We start from the raw sequence: 27,934 nt of genomic DNA, 5'->3' as shown, positions 1-27,934 counted from the left end.
TCAAAGCCTTCTTCCTATTAATTGAAAGTACACAGCTGTTAGTGCATGTCCTTTTCAGGAAACTGTAATAATACAGTAGCCTAGAAGAGGTAAACAGTTGAGTTTCCAGTTTTATTACTTCAGTGGAGTACCTTGTTCAAATCACAAAACAAAGTTTGTAGACAGAAAGTATTTTACAAGATAGTTATTTAATCTCATTGAATGTATGTTAAGTTGAAGCTATGTACTCTGACAGTAGCAAATCAACAAAGATCTACTGCTTCCTCAAAGAGACCAGAGCAAGTCCTTGTTCATCTATCTTCATATTATGCCAAACCAGTCATCTTCCTAAGCAGAGCTGTTTGCTCAGGAAGGTTCATTGCTTGATAGTTTGCCAGTTCCAAAGTAAACGTAGCAGACCCAGATGTCAAGGAGCGCAAAGCTGTTGAATAACCCTAGAACAAAACCAATATATACATATTAGTTACTTTTATAAAAGTTGGCCAGTAGTAAATTGTATAAAGGCAACTACTTCAAACTGAAACAAGAAAAATGCATTCCACTAAAACCATAGTTTTTAATTCTTAGACGAGAAGTGATAACTGTGATAGACCACATGCTTTGCATGCTGTCGCTCCAGTTAAGGCTGGGAAAGACTGCCTCTTAAGAGTGCTGCTGCCAATCAAGCTGGACAGTATGAACCAAGCCAGATGGACCCTCCCAGCTGTCACAGAATAAGGCATCTTCATATGCTGTAAGAGCTGTTCTGTTTATACTACAAATGTAAATAATTTTTAACTGTCAGTTTTCTTGTTTTCCACACCTGCTACTGTCACTAACAGTCCAATAGTAGGATCAGCCGGAGAGAGTAAACTGCTGGCTGAACAAGGTGAAGGTTGTACAGGAGATTAGCTACACAAGATGCTGCTTTGCCCTTGTTCTGGAGCGTCTTCCTGTTGCCCCAGGTGGGGTTTTGGCTTCTGCTCTGAGAGCTTATAGCCCAGGAGGAGTTCCTGTCCCAGCTTTAAGGAGGCTACTGTTGCAAGTGATTAGGCTGTTTCCATAAAGGAGCTTGATCACAACCTGCCTCTGCTCATGACAGCAGAAAACTGGGAGTAGCTTCCTAGAAGTCCAAGAATGGTCATGTTTTACAATGAAGATTCAAAGTAAGCTGAATCTCACTTCTTATGATGGGTCTATTTCCTAGGCCTCAGCACTATCAAAAATTACAGTTCCCACTTTTCCTTATGGAAAGCTACAGTAGTTGAACTTCACATTTGTAGTGTAGGCATGTCTTGTGAACTACAAAACACCCCCATCAAACAAAATAAATATGCAGTATCAGTTTGAGCTTAAGCACATACCATCATTTCTGCTAGTGGAACAGATGCAATTACAACTTTGTTATCGTGGCGACTCTGAATTTCCTGAATGCTGCCTCTTCTCTGTGCAAGGTCACCAAGTACTATACCAAGATGATTTTCACCCACTGTTATCTCCAGGTTCATGAAAGGCTCCAGCAATTGTTTATCAGCTTTTTTTAGAGCCTAACAAGCAAATTAGAACATTCTTAAAGGCTTTAGTACTATCATCAATATATGCTTGACACTAACATATTACAAGATTATCTTGTAGTGACACCTTTGCTGGTTGTACATGAAAATATCAGCAGAAGTAAAAATAAGACGTATATTCAATCTCATTTTTTAACATGGGCATGATTCAAAGGACTCCAAAAGATGCCACCAACACATTATACCACTGAGGGAGACCATTTACCACCCCCCACCTTCTGTAGTTCCGTTTATTGGAAGACTGCTATAAATGGCACAAACAAGACCATTGACTCCAATACCTTTTGCATGCAACGAGAAACACAAGCAGAAACCATTGTCAGAGACGTATCAGAGTTTACAGCCACTGCATGCACTGTCACTACTACATCTTGAACTGGAAATCCCAGAAGTGGTCCTACAAGATGAAAATACAAACCATGCATTAGCATTTTAAAACTGAATGAACTTTTCACATGACGATGACATTTCTTAACTTCTGCCTAGTGTTTATTTGGCATTGACAGTAACTAGGAACATAGGAACTTGCGTTAAACTGAGTGAGACCATCAGTTCATTTGATGGCAGAGGCTCTCCCAAGACAGCAGACCGGAGTCTCTCTTAGCCCTACCTGGACATGCTGGGGATTGAATCTAAGACATTTTGCATGCAAAACACATAATCCACCACTGAGCTACGGTCCTAGAAACATCTGATGCCTGCAAATTAGATGCATGTCTTACCATCCCATTGCTTAACCTTTAAAAAAGGTAAAGGTGTCCCGGCACTTGTAGTGCGAGTCGTTTCTGACTCAGGGTGACGTCTTGCGACGTTTACTAGGCAGACCATATATATGGGGTGGGATTGCCAGGTCCTTCCCCAGCCTTTCTTTAACCCCCAGCGTATGCCGGGTACTCATTTTACCGACCACGGATGGATGGAAGGCTGAGTGGACCTCGACCCCTTTTACCAGAGATTCGACTTCCTCCTTCCATTGGAATTGAACTCCGGCCATGAGCAGAGCTTTGGCTGCGTTACTGCCGCTTACCACTCTGCGCCTTTAGAATCACTATTACTAAGGCCATGCCTGAAATAACACACAAAATACCCTGTTGACTCACCTTTATTAGCTGAAGCCCATTTACAACAGAATAAAACTAGATTATCTAAACCTAAAGATAGCATGGTATGGCCATGTATTTCCTGTTGCTTGGGTCTTCTTACTGGTCATAGAAGGAGTAAAAGCAGCCTCATCATAGAGGTCCATCTAGGCCCACCCTGTGAACCCTTCTATCATTTGGAAGCTAACTGGGGACACCGCTGGCAAAGAGCCCCAGACACAGAAGAGCAGCAGCCTTGTTGTTTCTTGTCTTTAAAAAAGGAACAGAGTAAAACAGAGGACTGTAGGGAGTTTGGATCCATATTTATATCCTTTTGCCATATATACATTTACTTGATATTTAAGGTATTTGATCCCTTGACCTGACTGCCCAAGTCTGACTAAAGCCAGATGTCTCTAGCCATGCTCACCGAACGTTTTTACAGGGCGTTGGAGAATTTTCTGTCAAATACAAAGTCTGTTTACTCAGCCTTGTAGGTTCCATCACAGACAAGATTTTACTATTTATTAAAGAGAGATTATTCTAGCTGTTATTAATGAGGTCAGAACTCTTAAGAGGTTTTTGTTTTTAGCTTTGGAAAGATGTGAGGTTTCAGGCCATGCTACTATATAGTTAGTATATTTGGAAAAGCGTCCTTAAAATTTCTCACGTAAAATTTTCAAAAAGCTTTTTTTTTTGCAGTTTTTAATACCGCTTGCAATCATACACTGAACAAAATATGGAGGGAAGGGGAGGGGAGGAAATGGGGGGCATGGAATGACAAGAGGGGGGAGGAAGATTCTGATCATTATGTTGGATCTATCTCATGAAGGTGTCTCGGCTTGAGCTACATACTTAAACACACCACAATTCTAATAAATTCAAAACAAGTACTGAAGTGGCTCTTTTACCTTGAAGGTACGAGATACGGATTCCATTTGCTATAGCTTCCTGAAGGTCTGGCTGAAGCGAGTCATAGATATTCTCGGCATATTCAATGACTGGTGCTGTTGCTGATGTTTCTCCCACCCATGGTCTCACCTCCAATTCTACAGTCACCTGATGTCGTTTTTCTCCTAGCATTCTGTCCAGAGTATCTGCAAATAATAAAGTACACCCCACAGATCATGCTGAACTTCCTGCTGAAGAAGTTTTAAGTTATTCACTTGCAGGTCCGAGAGGATAATTACTTTTACCTATAGCTTGAGCAGAGTTTTGGATTGTTTCTCGGTAAGCTACTTGAAGAGGTCCAAGATAGGTCTCAAGTCCATATTCACATTTGATTCGATCATGAATGATCTCAATGTGCAGCTCTCCCATGCCACAAAGGATAGTCTGGCAAAAATGTGAAAGGATTCGTAACAGTTACATCAAAGGCACTGGGTATAGAAGTGTGCTACTTTTATTCTTGTCCAAAAAGGTCAATACTGATGGATAGATCTGGGTCAAGGAGAACAGCAACATAATAGACTTCAGTATACATTGGTTCAGGATCACCCATTGAACTCAACTGAGAATAATCAAAACACTTGTGCAAAATAGATTAGCTTAAACTCTGTTGTTGCTTTACACATCTCAAAAGTACATGAGCATTTCTGTTTGCAAACCAGAAGTGAGATATGGGTTGGAAGTGGAAAATTAGTGGCTTACACAATACAGCAGAAGAAGTAACATACTTTAAAGTGAATATATGAGTTTATAACCTTTTCTTGATTTAAAAATAAAGTATATAAGGCTAGCTTCATAATCTACAACATAATGCAAGTAAATATTAACATTACCAGTTTAAGAAATATGCATGGTATTGATATCATAGAGCAAGGCAAAAACTCAAGAATATCCTTTGCACTAGTAGCATTCATACAGCTTCATTTCTCTTTCAATATTGACAGAAATAGTATCACACACTATAAATATAGGGTTTCTTAACATATCAAAACAACTTCCTAAAGAAGTCAACTGGTGCTGAATCAAGTTGTATGCAGTAAAATATCACAGCGTTTAAAGGAGCTCTAAAAATAAAGTTGCAATATTTATATCACCAGAAGTTGCTCTGGGAATTTCCTACAATCATATTTTACTAAGATATGGATTTCTTAAAAATAGATGTTTATAAGGTGAAGTTAGAAATGTAAATTAGTGTTAAACTAGTTTAATCATAATGGGTTCCCCTACAGAACCAGTACTATTAGTACTATTGTGTATTTATGAGGGCAAAAGAATGATGCTAAAGCCCTTGCAGAAAACAAAAATCTGCAGCATTTCAAGGGAAAGCCATGGCAGTTACATCAATTCAAGTCTGTAATGTAGATATACCCTAAGAGAGTGTAATGGCAATTACATCCACAGTGATTAAAAACACAGTCAAGGCAGCATAGATATGAATATACAGAGAGAAGTGTAGTAATGAACACTTACTTGCCCAGTGTCTGCATCTGTCTTAACTTTCAGACTTGGATCCTCACGCTGCAGACAAGTCAAGGCATTATCCAGATCTAGAGTAAAAAACATTGACTTTATTACGTATGAAGAGCACATTTGGCTTTTAATTAGACTCTCATGTAGATTTAAGTAATCTGAGGAAATTAAAGGTAGAAGAGTGAAAAGGCAGGCTCCAGTTAAAGGATGCCGTATCACCAATAAATTATTCCTGCTCCCCTTCCATCAAAAATAGGTTAGAGTAATTAGCAATATACTGGATTAGCAAACCTTTCCAGCTACAACTAAAGTAGCTTTGCTAAATCAATCTATTAATGTCTCTGTAGCTATACTTAAAAGATTCTGGCTTCCAATGAAAGATAGACCAAAGGAAGGTAAATAATTCAAAACTGAGGTGTCATGAGGTTGTCACACAGAGGAGAGCCAGGATCTCTTCTTGATCTTTCCAGAGTGCAGAACCTGGAATAAGGGGCTCAAGTTGCAGGAAGCCAGATTTTGACTGAACATTGGGAAAAACTTCCTGTTGGAGCGGTATGACAATGGAACCAATTTCCTAGGGAGATGGTGGGTTCTCCAACAATGGAGGCATTCAAGAGGTGGCTGGACAGCCACCTCTTAGGTACAGAGCTTGGAAAAGTTACTTTTTTGAACTACAACTCCCATCAGCCCAATCCAGTGGCCATGCTGGCTGGGGCTGATGGGAGTTGTAGTTCAAAAAAGTAACTTTTCCAAGCTCTGCTTAGGTATGCCTTAATTTGGATTCCTGCATTGAGCAGGAGGTTGGACTAGATGACCCTATAGGCCCCTTCCAACTCTACAATTCTATGATCACCCAAAGAGCTACTTTAGAGTTATGCTGTCTCAATTATACTTTTCTCTCTCCCTTCAAACACTATGGTGTATCATAAGCTTTTAACACTCCCAAGTCAATTTCAATAAATCTTTTGCCATGCAACATGGGACTGCTGATTATGTCCATCCTTGGGAGTACAGAACTAGTTCAGTAAATCTTTATATCCTATCCCTAGAATCTGAATTAGGCATTTCGTTCAATAGTTTAAAACCTTTCTATAAACTTCCAAAGCACATTCATCTCTCCATACCCTACCTGTTGGCTCTAAATGAGAACACTGGGCCTTTTTAATAAGTCTTGATCACACTGAGATTTGAGAAACACAACAGAACACCCAATTTCTTCAGGACTATGCATAGGTTAAGAGTACATCAGGGGGCTTAGTAAAAGCATCACACCTGGTTGCCTGGCCATGGAAGGTGGCTCTATTGTACAAAAGAAGACTGGATCTGGAATCTCAACGCCGGCCAAGAGAAGATTCTCTGCTTCACTGGTTTGACCATGCTTTGACCCCACATTTCTTCCAGCTTGTCGAGCTGCAGCCACTGCAGAAGCCTTTGATGAGACAATGGTGTCGCCAGTGGCACTCTTAATGCATGGCAAAAAGCAAATAACATATCATATGTCAACAAATAATTGGTTTTATCATGAAAAAGCACAGAAAGTTAGCCAATTACTTAAAGTTGTCTTTCCCCTGTTATTGATAAGTCAATTTGCAATGACAGCAGTTAGAGCAGGTTCTTTGTTACGCATCAACCCACCTTCTCTAATATTTTTTCTTTGCCAGAATAAAGCAGAATACTGAGAAATTTAAAAATGAGACAGAAACTTCTTTCTTATGGCAAGTGGAGCCTTCACGTGCTAGTCTACTTATAGCTACAGAGGGATTCCCTAACAGAGCGAATGAAAAACTTACGTCATAAAAAATTAAAAAATTACTAGATTGCCAATGTCATTGGTAAAAACTGAAGTTAAATCAGCAAAACGGTAGCAATTCTCCACATTAATTTTGAAGCAATTTTACAAAAAGGTTTAGAATTCATATTTCTTCACCTGTTTCAGTCCAACAGTGAGGCCGATATTGCCAGCCGTTAGTGAAGAGATTTCTATTTGCTGATCAGCAAAAGGCAGAAGCAGGCGACTCATTCTCTCCCTGCAACGGATGGCTCAGGTTAGACATTCCTCCTATAGAGGCATCCATACCGTTATGCTCATGCACTTTTCCTCACCCTTCACACTCACGTGCAGTTTTTGTTAATGTTATAGACAGCTGACTGAGGCTTCATTGTGCCAGAGTAAACACGCAAGAAGACCAATGGCCCACGTTGTTTGTCATGGAGAACTTTAAACGCTAGAGCGCACAAGTCATCTTTATACCACTGCCTGAAAAACAAAGCCATAGAAGAGTGAAAGGAAAATATATAACATTTAGCTGCACATTGACTCAAGCAGGACACAATATTTACTGATATTCTGAATGCTAAAAAAAACCCCAAACAAACAGGATATTCTCACTGGCTATATGAATAATATATGGGTAGGAGTTTGCACAGGGATTACAGGAGTCCTTGGCCATGCGTTGCACACTGCAGCACATCAGCTGCTACTTGCAGGGTGTGGCCTGTGTATGCTTCCCATATCTATACATCTCCACATGTCCCTCTCCTTCACAAGACCCCAGCCTATCCATTAACACCTGTAAGATGTTAATAAAATTGTTTGTTTCATAGGTTTTCAAATGTATGCTGAAATTAATTAAAGCAAGTCATATTCTTACTCACAGGAAGTCATAGCTGCATTCATCTGGTGCAGGCAGATACCAGGTGATTGCATCCAGTAATGGCTGAACACCTTTATTTTTCAGTGCGCTTCCACAGAACACAGGTACTGCTTTCTGGGCTAGAGTTACTCTTCGCACAGCAGAATGCAACTGCAGAAATCAAAAAGATTCCCAATTTTAACAGTGATCTACTTAAGAGTCAATTTTACACAGAGATACAGGCTTGCTGTAAGGAAGTATATAAAGATTAAACACTGATTTTGATTTGCCTCTTTAGATGGCACTCTGTTGTGGTGATCAAGGTACTTATCATATACACTATTCCATATCCTTATCACAAAAGACTAAGTTATGGGCTTCTGCTTGGTATGCATGATGTGATATTTATCAAAGACCCCAGAAAATTTCTCTTCTGCCAGATTCTGTTCTCAAGCCACTGTAAAAACAAAGCTTTATGGCCACACTCATCCGTCTTCACCCTGCAAGCACTAAGAAAACCTTCCTGAATATGCTTGGACCTTATATACTTGACCTCAGGGCTTATATTATTGTTGCATATGGGCTGCTATTCCTCTTCTATTGCTTTGTAACTCCCTTTTGTTTATATGGATTTGGTTTGTGGCTTTTGTTTCAACCCAAGTGTCATTACCCACTGACTAAACTGAAAAGGAAAGACACAGGATATCATTCTTAAACATTTTGTTGTCTTCCCATAAAGCCATGCAGTTTCTAGAAAGAATTGCCTTCTTTATGCCAGAAATGCTTTAATACCAATATGAAATTCAGCTTTACAATGTACACCCCAGTGCTACTGTTTTTAAACATTTAGGCTGGGAGACTGCTACAAAAGGCCTGCCCAAAGACTAAAGCACACCCAATAGAGGGTTTTTAAAAAACATTTTCTTTACAGACTAGACCCCAGTCACCCTCCCCGCCTCAACTGTGTCTCAAACTGCTTGTAATGGGGCTGTGTGTCACTGTCTGAAGCATGCCAATTCAAAGCCCCCTTGGACACACTGAACCAGCTGTGTGGCTCTGCATGCTGGCCTGTATAGAAATTTTATTTACACTGAAATACTGACATGAAAACAGGTAGTAACTATCCAGTCAGTTGGGGGGGGGAGTGCCTGTTTATTGATGATTTGCAAATACCAACATGTCTCGTCTTCCCTCCTTCTCTGCCTGCCACAACCTCCTCTCTCCACTTTACAAAACACATTCCTGCAAGCCAGTTTGGCATAGTATCCTATCATTCCCTACAAGAATACATTGGATGCATCATACATGCAGCAAAAAATACACTCTACTCTGTTATGCGCAAGTAAAACAAATAAAAAGCTTTACCGATATCCAGCACATACAATAAACAACCTATGCTATGTACCTTATCGGCTGGTAATGAATCAAAACTTTCACTGAAGTCCCCAAGGACCAGCTCAGCAAATTCGTCATCCAGATCTGCCACCTGATAAAGAGAAAGCATTTCTGTACTGCTGCCATTACACTCTTCAAGTTAGTTCCCCAAATGTCTGTTTAACTATCTCCAAACAAACTCTAATTAGCAGGCAAAAGAGAATTTTATAAATAATTGCAAGATTATTTAGAATGTTAATGTTATGAACAAATTGAAAATATAAATGTTCATAACTGTGACTTCATTTTTTAAGCTTATTTAACTCTAACCCAGGGAGAATGAGGGCTAAGTGGGGGAAGGAAACTCCCACATGCAGTTAAGGCTTTTCTCAGAGAATGAAAAGCTACAAGTAAATTACTGTAAACCACAACAGGCAGAGTGCATTACTTATCCTTTCCCTCAGGGTTGGGGAACCTGTGGCCCTGCAGATTCTGCTGAACTACAGCTTTCACCAGCCTCAGCAAACATAGCCAATGGCCAGGGATGATGGGAGTTATAGTTCAGGAACATCCAGAGGTCAATGGTCCCCCAGCTCCACTTGACTTACTAAACATGCAACATTGTTTATACTGGACCATGTTAAGGAGCCAACTAGGTGAAGCTGTTAGCATCAGACTAGGACTGGGGAGGCCCAAATTAAACTCCCTACTCAGTCATAAAGTTCACTAGGTTACCTTGGGCCAATTACTCTCTTTCAACCTTATGCTGTTTTGAGCTCCTTAGAGTAAAGTTCACTAGGTTACCTTGAGCCAATTACTCTCCTTCAACCTTATGCTGCTTTGAGCTTCTTGGAGTAAAGGTTAAATGTAAATAACCATTTATGTTGAACCAAAACCAGTAGCTACTTTCCACAGACAGGAAGCAGTAAGGATATTGCATATCAAATCCACCACTTGAAGAACATGATGTTGTACTGCCATGTTCTGAAGACAGATGTTCAGTATACCTTGCTGGCTCTAAAATAGGAAAATTCTACCCGTAAAGAACAATTGAGGATTCAGGAAAAGCAGTTAACTCCTACAAAAAAAAACATTCACAGCAGGAATGGGGAACCTGTGGCCTTTCATATATTGTTCAACTCCATTTCCCATCATTCCTGAGCACTGGCCAGGTTGGCTGGGTCTAATGGGAGTTGGAGTCCACTGACATCGGGAGGGCCACAGGTTTCCCTTTCCTGCTTTAGAGACTATCAATGATCAGTCACTTCAAACTGAAATATACATCAATTAATATGTTTAACTACCCATGGGAACACCTCCAAAATGAGAAATAAATAAATCCGATAATGTATACATTTAATCTGTTCTAATATTGCAAACATCTGAAAAGATAAAAAAGCAATACATCATGTTTTTTTGAAAAAAAGTTTTCCATAGCAAGATACACTACTCATCAAATGCTTTCCATATCTGCTTGTGGTGAAGATCAAACACATGCACAGGTCTCTTATGATACTTTCCAGTTCAGGAAGGCTCAAAGATTGTCAAATGGAATAACTATCTTGGAAACCAAATAACTAAGAGGTGAATAGTTCAATCTGCAATACTTCAAAGTAAGCTCTGCTGTGTTAAATAGAACTTACTGCCAGATAAGGTTTTGACTGATTTATGTTATATTTACTTTAGAACTTTACTTGTTCTATTAAGGAATTTCTTGCATCCCTGGCATCCCTTAGCAAGTCAGGATCATCAGTTTCTTTCAAGGGTTTCCGCTTAAAAATCTTTCCATCATCCAATCCAGTTGCAGCTTCCCAAGTAACTTGGTCCATGGTCACCACATCAACTATTCCTCTAAAGGTCTTTGCCTCTCCAATTGGCAACTGAATACAGCCGGGGGGGGGAGGGTAAAGAGTGGAAGAGACAACAATAAACCCAAAGTCAATGAACTAAGACACAGCAGTATGAAGGTAACACCAAAATTAGAAAAGCAACATTATTCAAACAACAAGCAAAGTTAATTATTTGAATATAAACAGCTTATTTCACATTACCTGTAAAAGCAGAGGGCTAGCCTTCAATTTCTGCCTGATACTCTCAACTGCATGGGTGAAACTAGAGACAAATTATTATTCTTAGAGAGAAAATTGTTCCTTATATTTATCTGATATATGACTCACCCTGCCCCCCAAAAACCCCCGAGTCATAGATAGGGAACTAAGCAAAACATACAACAACTTAGCCAAAACACCCCAGAAAACGAAATATCTGAGCAACTACCCAGATTGCGAACTCTCAAACTCAATATCAACCCTCCCAACTCATTGAATAATCGGGGGGGGGGTTAGCCCCCCACAAAAGATTTCATCTTTAAATAATATGCACTAGCAAGCCTAACAGTTCATTAAGTTAGGATAAAAGATGCTAAGGACTGAACCTCTGGCTGACACCAGCAGCAAGGCCCATCACGCACAGCACATCCACCACATGTGCAGTTGTATTAACACAAAAGTAGATCCTAGGCCTGAACATCAACAGGCACTGCTGCTTTTGCTGACACAGAAAACTGCTGCCCACCCACAACGTAATAATAGGGGTCCTCTGACAACAACCGGCACAATAATCTTTAAAATATTTAAAACTATTTCCAGCCAATATAAAACATATTTAAAAACAGCCAGGGCTGGCACCAGGCATGCAGGGGCCCTTGGGCACCATGGCACCCCCAAGCACGCTACACCTACTTACTTTTCCCTTGAAGTGAACATTGCCCATGCTGTGCGCACATGCCTGCCATCAACCAAGATGGCAGCTGAGGCTTCCCTAAGGGGCTGATGCCTCTGCTGCCATCTTGGTTGATGGCATGAATACATGATACGCGTGTGCATACCTGCCATCAACCAAGATGGCAGCAGAAGCATCAGTCCCTTAAGGAAACCTCAGCTGCCATCTTGGTTGATGGCAAGCTTGTGCCCACAGCACAACCAGCATTTACTTCAAGGGAGAGGTAAGTGCAGGCGGGCATTGCAGGTCTGCGTGGTAGTAGGGGATGCCTGGGAGCTCCCTCTCTGCGATCCGCCACAGGGTCGGGTGCTGATGCTGACATGGATCGCAGAAGAGAGAGCTACCCACCCATCCACCCTAAGGAGGGGCCCTCGGTCAGGGCCTGACCTGGCCGTTCTCTGGCGCCGGACCTGAAAACAGCCATGCTCAATATCAGTCTAACAGAAAACAACCCAAAATTAACGGAACTTTAGATCCTGTCTGAAAACCTCTGTTGAAGGGACTATATGTATATTAGTCAGGACATTCCACAGACATGAGAGGACTGGGATGCCAGTTATACAGAACTTGGGTCATGTTCAACCAAGCCTTGCTCAGAGTAGACCCACTGAAACGAATGCGCCTATGTTAGTCATGTTTATTAACTTCAATGGGTCTACTCTGAGTAGGACTGGCAGTGAATACCACCCTTCATATGTATCTTCTGAACATTTAAAAACAGCCTTGCAATTATCCACAGAAGTTATTAACTCACAACTTCCTTTTCAAGCCCACCTTTCCAAACAGGATATCTTAGTCATCTGTAGACTCAAAGAATGAATCAAGCAACTTTTATAGAATTACCCTGTCTTGTGACTAGGAGGCAGTTTTCTCTCATCCCATGCAACCAGGCAATGACCATTTGCAATCCTCATTTAAAAGGAAATAAAGCAACTACTAAATACGGTGGTATTCAGCTAAGTCCTACTCAGAGTATACCCACTGAAATGAATGAACCCAAGTTAGTTGTGTCCATTAACTTCAATGGGTCTACTCTGAGTAGTACTAGCACTGAATACTGCCCATAACATTAATCTGTCATTAACCCATATGACTGATAATTAGAAACAATCCTCCCATGTACTCCAATGTATCAGCTTTCCCTTACTTCACTGGCCCTGAAAAGAAATAGCCATCTTAGTACCTTGCTCCATTTTTGTCCATCTTATTTAAGAAGCAAATTCGTGGTATGTGGTGTTTGTCTGCTTGTCTCCACACTGTCAGAGACTGAGCCTAAGGCAAAGATGAAAGTGTCAAGCCTTTTCAGCTCACTGGATGTCTGCTACCACCCACAATCACATAAACACCTCTTTAACACTTGCAATGTACAAATCATAGAAGTGGCCATGGCTCCTAATGAGAAAGTTCATAATAAGGCCGATAAGATAGGATATGGAGAAGTCAGGGAATGAAACAAACAAATGAGAAATGCAGAGGGTCAGATGGCAGGCACATTCACGGGACTGGGGCACCTTCCCCTGGACCACCTCAGGAGGGTTAATCCCTGAAAGATGGCCCATAAATACTGAAATAAAATAGAAAAAGACTAGAGCCACATGAGATCCAAGGCATAAACATTCCTTATAATGCAATACAGGCATTTATTGGTGGAAATGAGCATCTAGGCCCTAGTTTCTTACAAATTAAAATCAAGGCCATAGAAACAGAGCTAACCCAAAGCAAAGGCACAGCACACTGTCAAGTCATTTTTACCTCAACACCAGCTGAGGCATCAAATACAGCCACTGCCCCATCCAGTACTCTCAGGGAACGTTCCACCTCCACTGTAAAGTCCACGTGACCTAACATCCAGTGCACAAGAAAAGTAACTACAGTCTTTTGCAATATTTTAGCAATATTAGAAAGGCAACATTTCTTCAACTAATAATTTTTTACTGGTTTCTCATGAATAGGCACTCAGTCTAAAACCACCACAAAGGTACTGTTGAAATGAAACTGATAATTATCTACCCCCATTCCAGTCTGTGTTAGGGCCCAGTTTTAGGGCAGAATCTTCCTTGGTCAGCCTGATAAATGAGTATGGCATATTGTTTCACAGTAGTTTTGCTGCTATTTATGGGGTCCATTCCAGAGAGCATTTATTTATTTATATACCGCTTGAATGTAAAGACCTCTAAGTGGTTTACAAAAAAAAAATCAATCAATAAAACAGTTAAAACAAAAACATATTTTAAACAATTAAAACAGCTACTAACTAAAAAGATTATAACAGATCAACATCTATGTATCTGGACAGACTTGCCTAAACAGAAGTTTTAAACAGGCATCAATAAGAATACAGCGAAGGTGCCTACCTGATGTCAATAGGCAGGGAGTTTCAAAGAGTGGTGCTGCCATACTAAAATAACAATTTCTTACAAGTTTGGAACAAGTATTATGTAGCAACTATAACAGTGCCTGTTCCGCAAAGCAAAGTGCTTGAGTTGGCACATAGAGGGAAAGGCAGTCTTGCAAGTAAATTGGTCCCAAACCATTAAGGGCTTTATATACTAGTAGTAACTCCTTGAACTTGGCCCAGTAACAAATTGGCAACCAATGCAGATCTCTGGGCAGAGGTGTTATATTCCCGTCAGCAATCTGGCTGCAGCATTCTGCACGAACTGCAATTTCCAGATCAAGTGCAAGGGAAGCCGCACAGAGTATTGAGTGACTATGCCTCAGCCCCCTAGTAGTTGATCTGCAGGGTGCCTCAGGGTATGATTTTGTCCACAGTGCTATTTAATAGCTATATGAAGCTGTGAGTGGGGGGAGTAGATGCGGGGCAAGGTGTCACCACTATGTTGACAATATCCAGCTCTGTTTCTCTATAACTAACATTTGAATCAGGGGAGGCTATGCTTGTCCTAAACCAGTGCCTGGGTACAGTCAGGACTAATAAATTGTGACTGAATGAGGCCTAATAAATTGTGACTGAATCCTGACAAAACAGAGATCCTATGATGGGCAGTTCTCAGGTCCCAGAACTGAGTTGTGTACCACCTCTGGATGGGGTTGCACTTCTTCTGAAGGAGCAGGAGTTTAGGGCTGCTCTTAGCTACATTACTGTCACTAGAGGGTCAGGTGAATTCAGTGGCTTGCCCATTACCAACTTTACCTGGTGCACAACTATGATCATTCCTAAACAGGGATACCGTTGCCACTGTGGTCCATGCATTGCTAACATCACAATTAGACTACTGTAATGTGCTGCGTGTGAGGCTACCCTTATGCTTGGTTCAGAAGCTGCAGTTGGTGCAAAATGCAGCTACTGGGATGCTCAGTGGATTGAAAGATCTGCACTGGCTGCCTGTTAAGGTTTTGTTGCTGATATTTCAAGTCCTAAACAACTTGGGACAAGGACACCTACCAAACCACCACCTGTGGTACAGACCAAGCTGATATTTAAGATCACACCAAGATGATGTGGCAGATCATTCCATGACTAGTGGATTGTCACTTGGTGACAACATGGAAGTGGGCCTCCTCGGTGATAACACCCACCCTCTGGAATGCCCTGCTTCAGGTAATTTGTGAGATGCAGACAGTAATGGCTATTAAATGCTTCTTAAAAACTTAAGTTTACTCAAGCGTTTCTGGACTCTGACTCTAATTTCTTTGTACATTGATCAGTTTTACCTGTGATATACAGTTGTATTTTGATTTTATCTAGTTTTCAGGAAATTTTATTGCTGTTCTTGTTTTGTTAGCGATATTATATTAAGTGGTATAAAATGTCAAATAGGTTAAATGATAATAAACAAAAAATGAATCAAATTGTTAATGGGAGTATATGGCCTTTCGTGGATTTAGTCAGTTACATTACGAAATAGATATTTTTAATGATGGAGGCTTTTTATGCCAATTGTAAAAAACCAGCAGGAATTTCTCCTGCACAGGGAACTGTTGAATTCTTGCACAGCTCCTATTATTTTTAATAGAGGTGACAAAAGGTGAAGATCCCAGGGGAACTATGTTCAAAAACTTCATCAAAACTTTCAAACCACATATATATTTTCAATGCCATCTGAACTTACTTTGCCATAATTGCTCTTCAAAAGGAAGCAAGCACACTCAAAATAACGTACCCGGTGTGTCTATCAGGTTGATTCTATAGCCCTTCCAGTCAAAAGTTACAGCAGCAGATTGAATGGTAATGCCACGTTCTCGCTCCTGTACCATGAAATCTGTTACTGTGTCCCCATCATCAACGTCTGGTTAATGTAAAGAAAGTAACCCTTTTCAGTTTGGTCACTGTGAAATAATTTTAGCTCTCGAGTCATTTTATGAGAATAAAATACAATGCATCATGGGAAAGTTGCTTGGACACCTTCAGGTAACAAGTAAATAATAATAATAACAACAATAACAATACTACTACTACTACTACTAATAATAATAATAAAAAGTGTGGCGTAGTGGTTACAGTGTTGGACTAGGACCTGGGAGACCAGGGTTCGAATCCCCACACACCCACTGGGTGACCTTGGGTCAGTCACTGCCTCTCAGCCTCAGAGGAAGGCAATGGTAAACCCCCTCTGAATACCGTTTACCATGAAAACCCTCTTCATAGGGTCAACATAAGTTGGGATCGACTTGAAGGCAGTCCCATCATCATCATCATCAAACCAAAATGCCTAAGGCCTCAGTCCTACCAAATGTCAAAGACTGTGTAAGCTGGATAGGATGCCAATAATGTGGCCTGGTATAAGGGCACCAGGCCCTTGCACTAATGCAACCAGAGATCCAATTCCTTGGAATAATGCAAGGAACTTGGGTTGTCCATGTGAATTTACAAATGAACTGTGCAAGGTGCTACACAGATGTGCAGGGGTAGGGTGCATTGCAAGAAAGTCAGGGTGGGGTTAAAGTTGGTAAGCAGCTCATCTCTGATGCCAGATCAAAACTCCACTATGTATGCATACAAGGGTGCATTTTAAAAGTATAAGTGATAACTCAAATTTAAGTATCAGTACAGAGCCCAGTAGGACAAACAGCACACATTCCCCGACATGTACAGGACAGAACCACAAAGCACCCCACAAACAGAGCCCCATAATCTCCATGGACTTGTACGCCATAAATCTTCCTTGTGCCAAATACAGGACAGGCAGCAAACAGACCTCCCTGGGAAAGTACAGTGAAGCAAACAGAATATTATCCAGCAACAATGGAGAGGGACCCCACAAAGTGACAAAATAAGAGGACCACTAGATATGTTGAAGGATGGGAGACTGCCTAGTTTGCACAAGCTAAGTGGTAACCAACTTAACCTGGGCTGTAAAATGCCTTAAATAAGTTTTCTATAAATAGGGATGATAAAACAGATGTTAAACTGATTCAGATTTTGTTAACTAACCTCCAAGGTGTCTTGTGTACCCAGAATAATACAGCATCCTCTCTGTGGTAGTTGTTTTTCCTGCATCTATGTGAGCCATGATACCAATGTTGCGGATTCTGTTTAAGAAAAGACTTTTCATTTAGCAGTTATTATATATTATTTAGTATTTCATTTACTGCAACTGTAATTTTACAAATATAAAAAAGGAACTCTGCTAATCTGTTCATGAACTGTATTTCAACCCTATTCCTCTGTATAATCCTGGGGTAAAAAAAATCTCACTAGTCACAATTATCATGGGGAAATATAAGAATGATAGTAGAGGAAAAAGAGGGTTTACTGAAAAACCATAAATATGATACACCAAAAATTATGAACGTTATTGTATTTTCTTTTTATTTCTTTCTTCATAAAAAACTTTCTTCTTCATAAAACAGCCCAACGTGTTTCGGCTTTTGTTAGTAGCCTTCGTCAGGGGACTTCACTTCTCCTATTCACGTCTCTTTCTTACTGTTATTCACCGAAACGCGTTGGGCTGTTTTATGAAGAAGAAAGTTTTTTATGAAGAAAGAAATAAAAAGAAAATACAATAACGTTCATAATTTTTGGTGTATCATATTTATGGTTTTTCAGTAAACCCTCTTTTTCCTCTACTATCAACTGTTCTTTGACCACCAACGGTACTTTTTTGAAATATAAGAATGAGTCAGAGAAATGTCAAAGGACATTTAGCCAAAGCCACATCAACTCACTGTGTTGTAAATATGCAATATCTTCAAGTCACACATACTGTTAACAGGACCACAGCTTTCTAATGTAGTTCTACAAATGTTGAACAATGGAACTCATTTGTAGCGTACGACACCACACTAAAACATTCCTCCCTCCTCTTAAATCACAATTTGCAAATAGGAGAGTGACACTTGCTCTCACTTATATGCTTTTTGCAGGCAGGTCAAGATGTACTTCTTCGCCCAGGGGCTTTTGGAAATGACAAGTCCAGTGATCCTGCCTGCTTTCACTGCATGGTGAATTTTACAGTTTCAGTGCAGGACTGGGAAACATTTTTCAGCCCAAGGGCCACATTTGCTTATAGCAAACCTGGTGAGGAGGCATGTACCAGTGGTGAGCAGGGTCAGAGGCAAAAACAGGCAGAGCAATGGCTTTGACAGTTACCTTTGTACAACAGGCTACATTCCAGTCATGTAGAAGTCAGAGGTTTCTACACACACCTCTCTCCATCCTTCACCCAGACAGGAGGCATTATAGTTCAGTGACACCTTCCAGCCAGACAAAATGCAAAGAAACCATGGAGCAGAGCTGCAGAGGGGTGCAGCCTAGGGAGAGTTCAAAGGGCCAAATGGAGAGGCCTGGAGGGCCACATCCAGCCCCCAGGCCTGAGGTTCCCTACCCTGGCCTTAGTGTAATATTTCTTGTGGTTTTCCTGAATGAATTTGATTCAATGAAATAATGATGTAACCTGCTCTAGGGCCAATGTGTGAAGGGCAGATAATAAATATGAAAAATAAAATTAAAAAATATAGAGAAACCTATTACTTACTTTGAGATTGGTGGAGTAATAATAGAGCGCAAAGATTTTACATCTCCTGTTAAAGGAAAAGTGGCCATATTTATAATGATTTCAATGAGCAGAAGTGATGTTTCACACCACACATACACCAGTCTCTATCAAAGATCCTCTTGAACAGGCTACTGAATATGAGGGTCTCCCCTTATCTCCACCCCACTCCCCACGTTTCTCTGGTTGATGAGATCATCAGCTCTGAAAGTACTAACCTATTTACCATTCCCCAAAGGATGATCAGCAAAGACAGAGCTAACAACACCAATAATCTATTTATCAATGCATTTATAGTGCAGGTATACTGCACACATCCTTGTGGACTACATGAAGGATCTCCCCAACAACACATGTGCAGGTATATTGCATAGAGCTACCTGTGCATGGAAACCATATACATCAAAGACATTCATTTTTACAGTATTCAACAGAATACTCGGGAACTATCCTGAAAGTATCCTTCAGAGTCTCATGTTCTACCAGCTTGGCCTCATATAAGATTCTATCATTCATTTAACGTATGAGAAACTCCATACAAAGGATTGCTGGGGGGGGGGAGGAATGCTCTCAGAGAATCTCTGCAACATTTGTCGAGTTATCTGTTCTAGTAATCTTTTCTCTCCTGTTCAGAGGAACTAAACATGCTTCATGTATGGGAGACATTTGGTTTGTTTAAAGTTCACGGTTTCTAATGGTAGTGCTGTACTTTATGGATGGTTCAAGCTGCTTTACAGTTTAAAAGCAGGCTACAAATCTCATGTTAATCAAATTGTGTTAAAAGCATTATTTTCTTATCATGCTTTCTCTAAGTGGTATACAGTATATGCTTTGCATGCACAAGGTTCAATCTCTGGCATCTCCAGATAGGGCAGAGAGACACACCCCACATGCTCTCTTAAACCTTTGGAGACAATATTGAATTAGATAGTCTGACTTGGTATAAAGCTGCTCCCTCTATTCTTGTTATCAGCTATAAGAATAATTCCACAGTCTGTTCCAGCTATATAGTACTTTTACATACAGCAACATGTGACAAGATAGAAATATGTTTTAGTAAGTACAGTACATCTCATTGCCTTTTCTCTATAGTACTATAGTGGATTTTCGATATATCAAAAATGCAAGTTGGGGAGGGGACAGGGGAATTACCTGCTGGATAGCTGTACTTCCTTTGAAGATTCAAAGAGCCTTTGAAGCATTTTATAGCTAGAACTCTTGGTTTTCTGCAGTAAATACACTTTGAACAGGAAAATCACCATTAGGGAAAGCAAAAACACTTTAAAATAACTTTTGCAAGTTTAAAAACATGTTACATACCACAGTCAAATACAAGAATAATGTTGATTTTTGCAGATCATGCTACACTGACTAATTTTAGCTATCCTAAGTGTAAGTCACAGATACAGTCTCTAGGCCAACCAAACACAGTATTTTAACAAAATCCATCAAGATAATTCATAAAACTGGTCAAAAATGTACTCATAAGGAGCAGGTACTCCTGGATCTATCACTAGAGACCCAAGTGGCTAAGAGTGTCTTTCACCAACTTTGTCTTTCTGGACCAGGGTAGCTTGACTACTGTCATTCATGCACTGGTAACCTCCAGGTTGGATTACAGAAATGTGCTCTATGCACAGCTGATCTTGAACTTAACCCAGAAGCTGCAGCTAGTTCAAAAAGCTGTGGCTCAACTGCTTGCTGGGACAGACTACTGGCACCGTATTACACCACTGGTCAGCTGCCAAGCTAAGTTCAATGTGTTGGTTCTAGAGTACAAAGCCCCATACTGATTGGCACCAGGATATCTAAATGATCACCTCACCTCTTATAAACCCAACCGATCACTGCACCCTGCAGGAAAGGGCTGCCTACAGATACCATGCTATCAGAGTTCCATTCCCTATAATGCAGGAATTGGGCCTTTATAGAGCGGTGGCACCAACTCTGTTGAAATTCCCTCCAGGTCCACATCAGACAGAGACCATCTTTATTGTGTTTTTGTCACCTAACGAAGGGCCTTACTTTTTCAAGAAGCCTTCTCAATGGAAGATCTTTATCCCAGACTGCAGCTGATTTTAAAGTGTTATCACATTCAGAATTGTTTTTACATATGAAACTGTTTTTAATATTGTTGATGCTTTCATTGTGAAATCACTTTGAGATATTAAACGGGAAGTAAACAGAAATAAACAAGTATATTGAAAATGGGTCACTTTATGTACTTACTATTAACCATTACTGTCCTTTTCTAATTAAAAAAAATCTATTAAAAAAACTTACCTTGCTGTAAACACATACTTTGAGGGAACCCAGTAACATTTTCCTGGTATCTCGCAGCATACTTGTCTACTACCCTGATAACATAAGCAACTGCTATGGAAGAAGGCGCATAGCTGAGTCAAGTCTAAGTATCCTATTGAAATCGATGACTAAATTCTCGTTAACGCAAATAGACAACCAATTAAACCGTTTTTCCTGAGGAAACAGTCCAAACATTCCTTTTAAGAAACGACTACTCGGTAGCCAAAACGCAGCCTCTGCCAGATTGCTATTAAGAGAAATCACCGTTCCTTACGTTCCTGTTAAGAGAGTCAGAAGGACAGAAAGAGCAATGCTAGGGAGCGTGTCTATACCCAGCAACTTCCAACTTAGACCCAACATGGGACACGCGCTACTTCCACCGGATTGTCGCGTTTCTAGTTCTCCCTTCCTACTCATTCGTTCCGGACGGCTGTGTGTAGACTTTATAGGAGTGATAAAAAATGTTGGATACTTTGGCTTTTTCTTCGTAAATCAGGTTCTCTGTTTTTTTCCGGACTCCATGCTGAGCAGGGAAAAAAGCGCGTGGTGGCCTCGAGAAGGGGGCCAACATCTGGGTCTATTCACTAACACGCGGAATGATAAAAAACGGGATCGGTTGTAGAACGGATTCACTTGGCGGTGGAACCTTCCTTTCCTTTTGAGTTCGGCAGCCGGGACGGACGAGCGCTGAGCGCCCACCGTGAGTCTCGTTCCGAGGGAGTAAGCAGTCATGGTGAGCAGCAGGAAGGGGAGGTGGGGGGCTTGGTTCGGCGTTGAGTAAAAGCCCTTCGCTGGTGACGGGTTCTTCAAGGGAGGGCGGCGGGACTCAAGGGGCTCCTGAGACGGTCAACGAAACAGGACTGACGGGAGTCTATTATTATTATTAAATTACAGTGTTACTTTCATAAGTCGCCTTTAGCCGTCTGTAGGTAACTTTCGGCACTAATATAAAGCAAATTTATTTATGTGTTTATTAAAAGAAGGCTAGACAAATTCAAGGAGAGTAAGGCTATCAGTGGCTAGGAGACGTGTCATGACTTTGTTCTCCCTCCACGTCGGACGCAGTATAAAACGGGGAGAGTGCTGTTGCACTTGTGGCCTGCTTGTGGGCTTCCCAGAGGATCTGGTGGCCACCGTGAGAACAGAATGCTGGTTTAAATGGGCCTTTAGTTTGATCCGGGAGGGTTCTTGTGGTCTTACTGCATTTAGAATAAATCAAAATCCAAACAATTTACAATGATTATCATTATTATTTAGACAATACAAATCTAATTTTATATCACTGAGGCTGCAATTTGATACCCACTTACTTGAAAGTAAACTATTGAACTCAGTGGAATTGACCTCTGAGTAGACACATGTAGGATTTCATACACCATATCTAATGACAAAACAAACCACAAGCCACTTGATAACTTTGTCTGCATGGGGGGGGGAGCCTTTGGCCCTCTGGTGTTGCTGCATTACTACTCCGATCATTCCTGGCCATTGGCCACGTTTGTTGGGGCTGATTTGAATTATAAGTCAGCAACAGCTGGAGGTCCAAAGGTTCCCCACAACTGGTCTACATCACTGAAAAGGATTTGAAGGAAATCTATGGTCTCTTTTTGCTCCATACTTTTCAAGTTGTGGGACATCTAGGTGATGGTTTTTCTCTTTTCTGGAAACAACTAGGACAGAAATATTGAAAATGGACACATGGTAAATTTCTGTGTATGTGTGCCTGTTTTGGTGGTATGTGTCTCTTTAAAAAAATAAAATCTTGGTTTGGGCTGGCTGCCCTGGTGCACTCCCACCTACAGTAACTTGGGAAGTGAGACTGCAGTCCTAATGCACACTTTCAATGGGCTTACTTCTGAGTAGACTAGCATGGGGCTGCACTCTTAGTCCCAATAAATTCAGTGGGGCTTATTTCCTCCTATGGCTAACAGCTGACTGTGCTTGGGCAGTTTTTGGGCTTTGAACCTGGCTTCTTTTAGATACTGATTCTAGTGCCTGTAACAAGTACACAATCAGCTAAAATAAAATTGTATAGCAGGATCTCAGTATGGCATGAATTCACTAATCCAATGCCATGCTTCTATAAAGATTCTTTCTTAGACTGATATTGAAGTAAATTGAACTTCTTTAAATGAATAAGGAATTTTTCTTATTGAAACTTTTCTGGTGTGAAAGTGTTACTCCATAACAAGGATTTTAACTGAAGTATAAAAGATGTAGAGTTGTCAATATGAGTTACAAAGTATTTCTTAGATGGAATTATATGCTTATTGTATGTTCAAAGATAGCAAAGAAAGCTCGTACAAATATTTAGTGTAGTTTAAAAAGCTGTCTAAACATAATGTTTCATTGCACTTTGCAGCCACAAAACGAATACATAGAGTTACACCGGAAGCGATATGGTTATCGCTTGGATTACCATGAGAAGAAGAGGAAGAAAGAGGGCCGTGAGGCTCATGAACGCTCAAAGAAAGCCAAGAAAATGATTGGGCTGAAAGCTAAGCTCTATCATAAACAGCGCCATGCAGAGAAGATACAGATGAAAAAGACGTGAGTGGAGTTTTTTGTACAACTGAACTACTTTGGTATAGTGAAATGTTGATTCTAGTGTTTTATATACCTGTGACAGAATTTACACTTTTGTTTTCTATGTAACTATCTCAGGCAACTTTTAGTTTTCAGTTGTCAATAACACTGTATAGCCTGTTCTGTTAAGATGATTTGGTCACTTCCCTCATTTGTAAAAACATTGTAACTAGTATAAAACATGTTTTCCAAAACTATTTTCATTTTGCTTTGATTCCAACCTTTCAGTTACTGCTTTTCCATTTTTTTAAAAAATAATCTATATACATTCTATTTCCCTAGTATTAAAATGCATGAAAAGAGAAATACCAAGCAGAAAAATGATGAAAAAACCCCAGAAGGAGCTGTGCCAGCGTATCTGCTGGACAGAGAGGGCCAATCCCGAGCTAAAGTTCTCTCCAACATGATTAAACAGAAGCGAAAAGAAAAAGCTGTAAGTAATGGAGATATAAAAGTTATCACTATTTACCAAGTTTCTAAAATACTACTTTGCAAGCTGGTGGCTCTAGTATCTATTCAAGGTGTTCAATATACACGTTCTTCTCTATTTTCTGTTTTAAATAGGCAGATGCTCTTGCGTATCCAATGAGAAATTATTGGGCTTGACAAGGGAAAGTTACAGCTTGTGTACTAGTACTTTAGCAACTCCCTGCTACATAACATTACCCCAAAAGCTGGTTAACTTCTACTCATGAGTGCATGGGTGTTTTTTGACTTATGGTTGTATGGATATATCAAGACCTAGTTGGCAGAACTGAACTTTCTGGGTAGAATCCATTGTTGTGCGAGACTTCCAGTCACAGCAGTATTTTCCCTTTCCTTTCTTTGGCAGTCCCCTGCTCATCCCCCAGATCTGTTCTGGAGGTTCCCCTAACTCTCCAGAGCAGATGAAGTCCTGTTCTGCTTGCATACTGACAGCATTGGATTCAACCCTCTAAAAACACATTAAGATAATTATGGGCCTTACTTCTTTGATGGAGGGGCCTTTGATAAGGCATGACATGCAGTAGCAGCGTAGATCCTTTCTGCCGTGTGCTCTGCAGACTCTAGCCATTTGAGATTTGAAATAGGCAGAAGCCAAAGCTGTGTACAACCCTGAGCAGGTGGGGGTGGAGAGGTTGCAGCACTCTATTGCATTGAACTATGGAGAAGACAGAAGCTCCGTAAAATACATGCTCTGCTTGTGCCAGCTCCAAAACCCAGCTAATTATGGACGGAGTCTCATGCCATACTCTGTTTTGGAACACATAGAAACAATGGATCTTTTCTGCCTGTTTCAGAGCCCATGGTATGAGACGCTCCCCTCTGCCCCGCTGTAGCCCTCTGGCATGAGCAGAGGACTTAAGGCAAAGTGTTGGTTGTAAGGACAAATGATGATTGGTTATGAAGCCAAGCAAAAATCTGCAGACCCCTGCAGTACTATAGTAGTTCTTAGGTTGTAATGGCTGCCAATTTTAAAAAGTAGCTATTCTTAACTAGTTATTATGTTCATTCCAGTTGCTCATCTTTAGCAGTCCTAACAATACTCGCACTATTTCTTTGCAGGGGAAATGGGAGGTTCCTGTACCCAAAGTCCGTGCCCAGGGAGAGACAGAAGTGCTCAAGGTGATCCGTACAGGAAAGAGAAAGAAGAAGGCATGGAAGAGAATGGTTACTAAAGTGTGTTTTGTTGGGGATGGCTTTACTCGAAAGCCTCCAAAATATGAACGATTCATTCGGCCAATGGTAAATTTTAGTTTGTTCTGTAGATAATTCATTGTTTACTTCGTGATTATCATCTCTCAAGAAAGCAGTGGTAGTTTTAACAATAATATATTTTTCCTTGAACAGATATATTATTTGTCAGCACCTCAGAAGGTAGACTGTAAAGAGCTTTGTTAATTTCCAGGCATTGGTTAGCACAGTAATTTATAGTACAAAATGAGCTAACACTTAATACCAATGCCTAATAAAGAGCCACCTCTAATGTTGTGCACTGTTAACCTGATTCCTGAAGTGCAATCATGACTAGTTACATTTTCATCTCAACTTTTACTGAAGAATCTAGTATTTACACTCATCTATTGTTACCTAACAGGGTTTACGATTCAAGAAGGCCCATGTAACACATCCTGAACTTAAAGCCACTTTTTGTCTACCTATTCTTGGTGTAAAAAAGAATCCCTCTTCTCCTCTGTACACATCTTTGGGGGTAATCACGAAAGGTACAGTCATCGAGGTGAATGTGAGTGAGCTTGGTCTTGTGACACAAGGAGGCAAAGTAGTCTGGGGTAAGTATCCCAATACCAGTTACAAGCTCTAAATCTTGAATACTGTCAGGCAGTGTGTATGTATATGGGCTGAATCATGATAGATTTGTTGCATTTAATGTGTAAGAATTTTGTGCTTTTTTTTAAATAGCACCAATGGGAGATTTCCTCCCAAAGCTAATAGCATGTTCAAAGGAGGGATTTTCCTCAGGACTGCAGTAGGGAGAAGAAAAATTCAACCACCTTGCCTGCTATGACCCTGATAAATAGCCTAATGTGCAATAGATATGAAGGGAACAAAAGATTGCTGTCCCTATTTATATATGGTTTCCCTTGGCCAGTTCTGTCAATCATAGCCAAAAACAGTATCTACCTTGCATGTCTTGTTGTGTAGGCTTCAGGCCTGTCTAGATTTTAGTTCATTTCTGCTCCTCTATGTAGTCAAAAATTGTATCCAGAATACAGTAGCTTAATCCCCTCTTGACCCAGTTCATTCTGAAACTAGATTGCGATTGATCTTAATGAAGAATGCTTCCAGTCAAACTGACTGCCATTATATTAAATGTTTAACACTGCATTGCCCAAATTTAGTTTTAGTGTTTGTAGAACTGACTGAATTTGCACTTGGATATGAAGCTTTCTTAACTTTGAGCTTGGTGGAAGGATATGCTCAAATGGTTGTGCCTGCTGGATAAGAGCCACAGAATCAAGCTAGCTTAATGATGCTATACAAGAAAAATAATTTTAGATTACGATTCAGAATTTACAGCATACTGGAGCCCTGCTCTTAAAGATGTAATGGGTTAGTTCCCATCAGCGATACAGGAATACGTGAGTACGTAAACCGAAAATGTACTTAAAGTGAAGCACTACCTTTTTTCACTTATCGATGCATGTAACGCCCTGCAGTCGTCATATATGGGCATAACTGATGTAATTAACACATTTATAACTAAAATAAATACTGTAGGCCTTATTTTAACAGTATGTACTGTACACAAGTTTGTAGTTGGAAACTGATCGGGCAGTGGCGTCATGCCGTTAAGTGTCCGTTCTTGCGAAGCCAGCGTACGTAAACGGGAATGGTGCTACTGTAAATATGTCCGTACTCACGAGTGTCCATAAAGTGAAGGTCCGTATAGCGGGGTATTCCTGTACAGAGCCTTCCCTTTGGATTTCACATCCTTAAGTTCTTTTTCCTCCCAACTTACTCTGCTAAGAACAGCACCTCTTCCTAGGTCCCGTTTAGATGTCTTTTTTGTCCTATCCTATTTTTAGCTCTAACTCTTGCCTTTGAGAGGTTTTGATTTTTGCATTCAATAAGCACATTTATCACAGATGTGGAGACAAGATTGCTTGTAACTTTTCATTTTTTTGTGAAAGGATGGCTTAGTGCTGTGGATCATTAACACTTCTGCTTAACTGGCCTCCCCCTTAACACTTTGCATCTCTCAGATGAGGCATATTCCAGGGAGTGGTAACAATGGAGGCTTCTCAAATCTCCACTACAGACTGAGGGGCAAGGTTGACTAGCTCATTTCCTTGTGCCACCCATGGGGAAAGAGAGAACTTCACTAGATGCTAAGTCATCTACCAAGGTGTATGGACAATAAATGCATGAGGGTAGTATCTTAATCTCATTTTAGTAAATATTCTTAATTTGTTTCCTTTTTCAGGAAAATATGCACAAGTAACCAACAATCCAGAAAATGATGGGTGCATTAATGCAGTTCTGCTTGTCTAAGTGGCATATTAGTCTTGAATATGCACAATAATTTTTCTAAGGAGAAACAAGACTGCCTCAAAACATTTGCAGATAAAGAACTTGTGTCAAAGCATCAGCATCTGAAGACAGACAGTCTGAGAACTATTTTTTACTGATTACCACCAATAATAAAGGAAACCAATGTGGGTCAAAACTTAACTAATCCTGTAATTACAAATGGTCATGACTTGCTGGAGTGATTCTTGGCAGATGTATAAGTATAAGTAATAGTAAAT

General features: G+C 40.4%; 2 protein-coding genes across 3 annotated transcripts; one reads left to right on the top strand and one right to left on the bottom strand.

The window, feature by feature from the left end:
* Nucleotides 1–77: 77 nt before the first annotated feature.
* GFM2 (GTP dependent ribosome recycling factor mitochondrial 2) lies at nucleotides 78–21,700 on the bottom strand. 2 transcript variants are annotated; one of them, XM_061620918.1, is made up of 20 exons: nucleotides 21,078–21,700; nucleotides 19,947–20,034; nucleotides 18,777–18,822; nucleotides 17,234–17,331; nucleotides 15,963–16,088; nucleotides 13,591–13,679; nucleotides 13,022–13,110; nucleotides 11,109–11,169; nucleotides 10,752–10,937; nucleotides 9,089–9,169; nucleotides 7,706–7,854; nucleotides 7,167–7,307; nucleotides 6,978–7,077; nucleotides 6,323–6,512; nucleotides 5,051–5,127; nucleotides 3,829–3,967; nucleotides 3,544–3,729; nucleotides 1,835–1,950; nucleotides 1,344–1,526; nucleotides 78–434 (listed from the first exon to the last, which is right to left on the bottom strand). In XM_061620918.1, exons 1-20 carry the CDS (start codon nucleotides 21,135–21,137, stop codon nucleotides 306–308), a joined length of 2,334 nt encoding a protein of 777 aa, XP_061476902.1. In that variant the 5' UTR covers nucleotides 21,138–21,700; the 3' UTR covers nucleotides 78–305. The 2 variants fall into 2 exon arrangements, with proteins under 2 accessions (XP_061476902.1, XP_061476911.1); XM_061620927.1 differs by lacking the exon at nucleotides 10,752–10,937.
* NSA2 (NSA2 ribosome biogenesis factor) lies at nucleotides 21,701–27,857 on the top strand. The gene is made up of 6 exons (XM_061620954.1): nucleotides 21,701–21,831; nucleotides 23,461–23,648; nucleotides 23,967–24,117; nucleotides 25,230–25,409; nucleotides 25,762–25,954; nucleotides 27,610–27,857. The coding sequence occupies exons 1-6, from the start codon at nucleotides 21,829–21,831 to the stop codon at nucleotides 27,675–27,677; spliced, it is 783 nt and encodes a 260-aa protein (XP_061476938.1). The 5' UTR covers nucleotides 21,701–21,828; the 3' UTR covers nucleotides 27,678–27,857.
* Nucleotides 27,858–27,934: the final 77 nt, after the last annotated feature.

This window comes from Rhineura floridana, chromosome 1, assembly GCF_030035675.1.
Source record: "Rhineura floridana isolate rRhiFlo1 chromosome 1, rRhiFlo1.hap2, whole genome shotgun sequence".
NCBI lineage: Eukaryota > Metazoa > Chordata > Lepidosauria > Squamata > Rhineuridae > Rhineura > Rhineura floridana.
The sequence above is the reverse complement of the archived record's forward strand: the minus strand, read 5'-3'. Positions and strand labels throughout refer to the sequence as shown.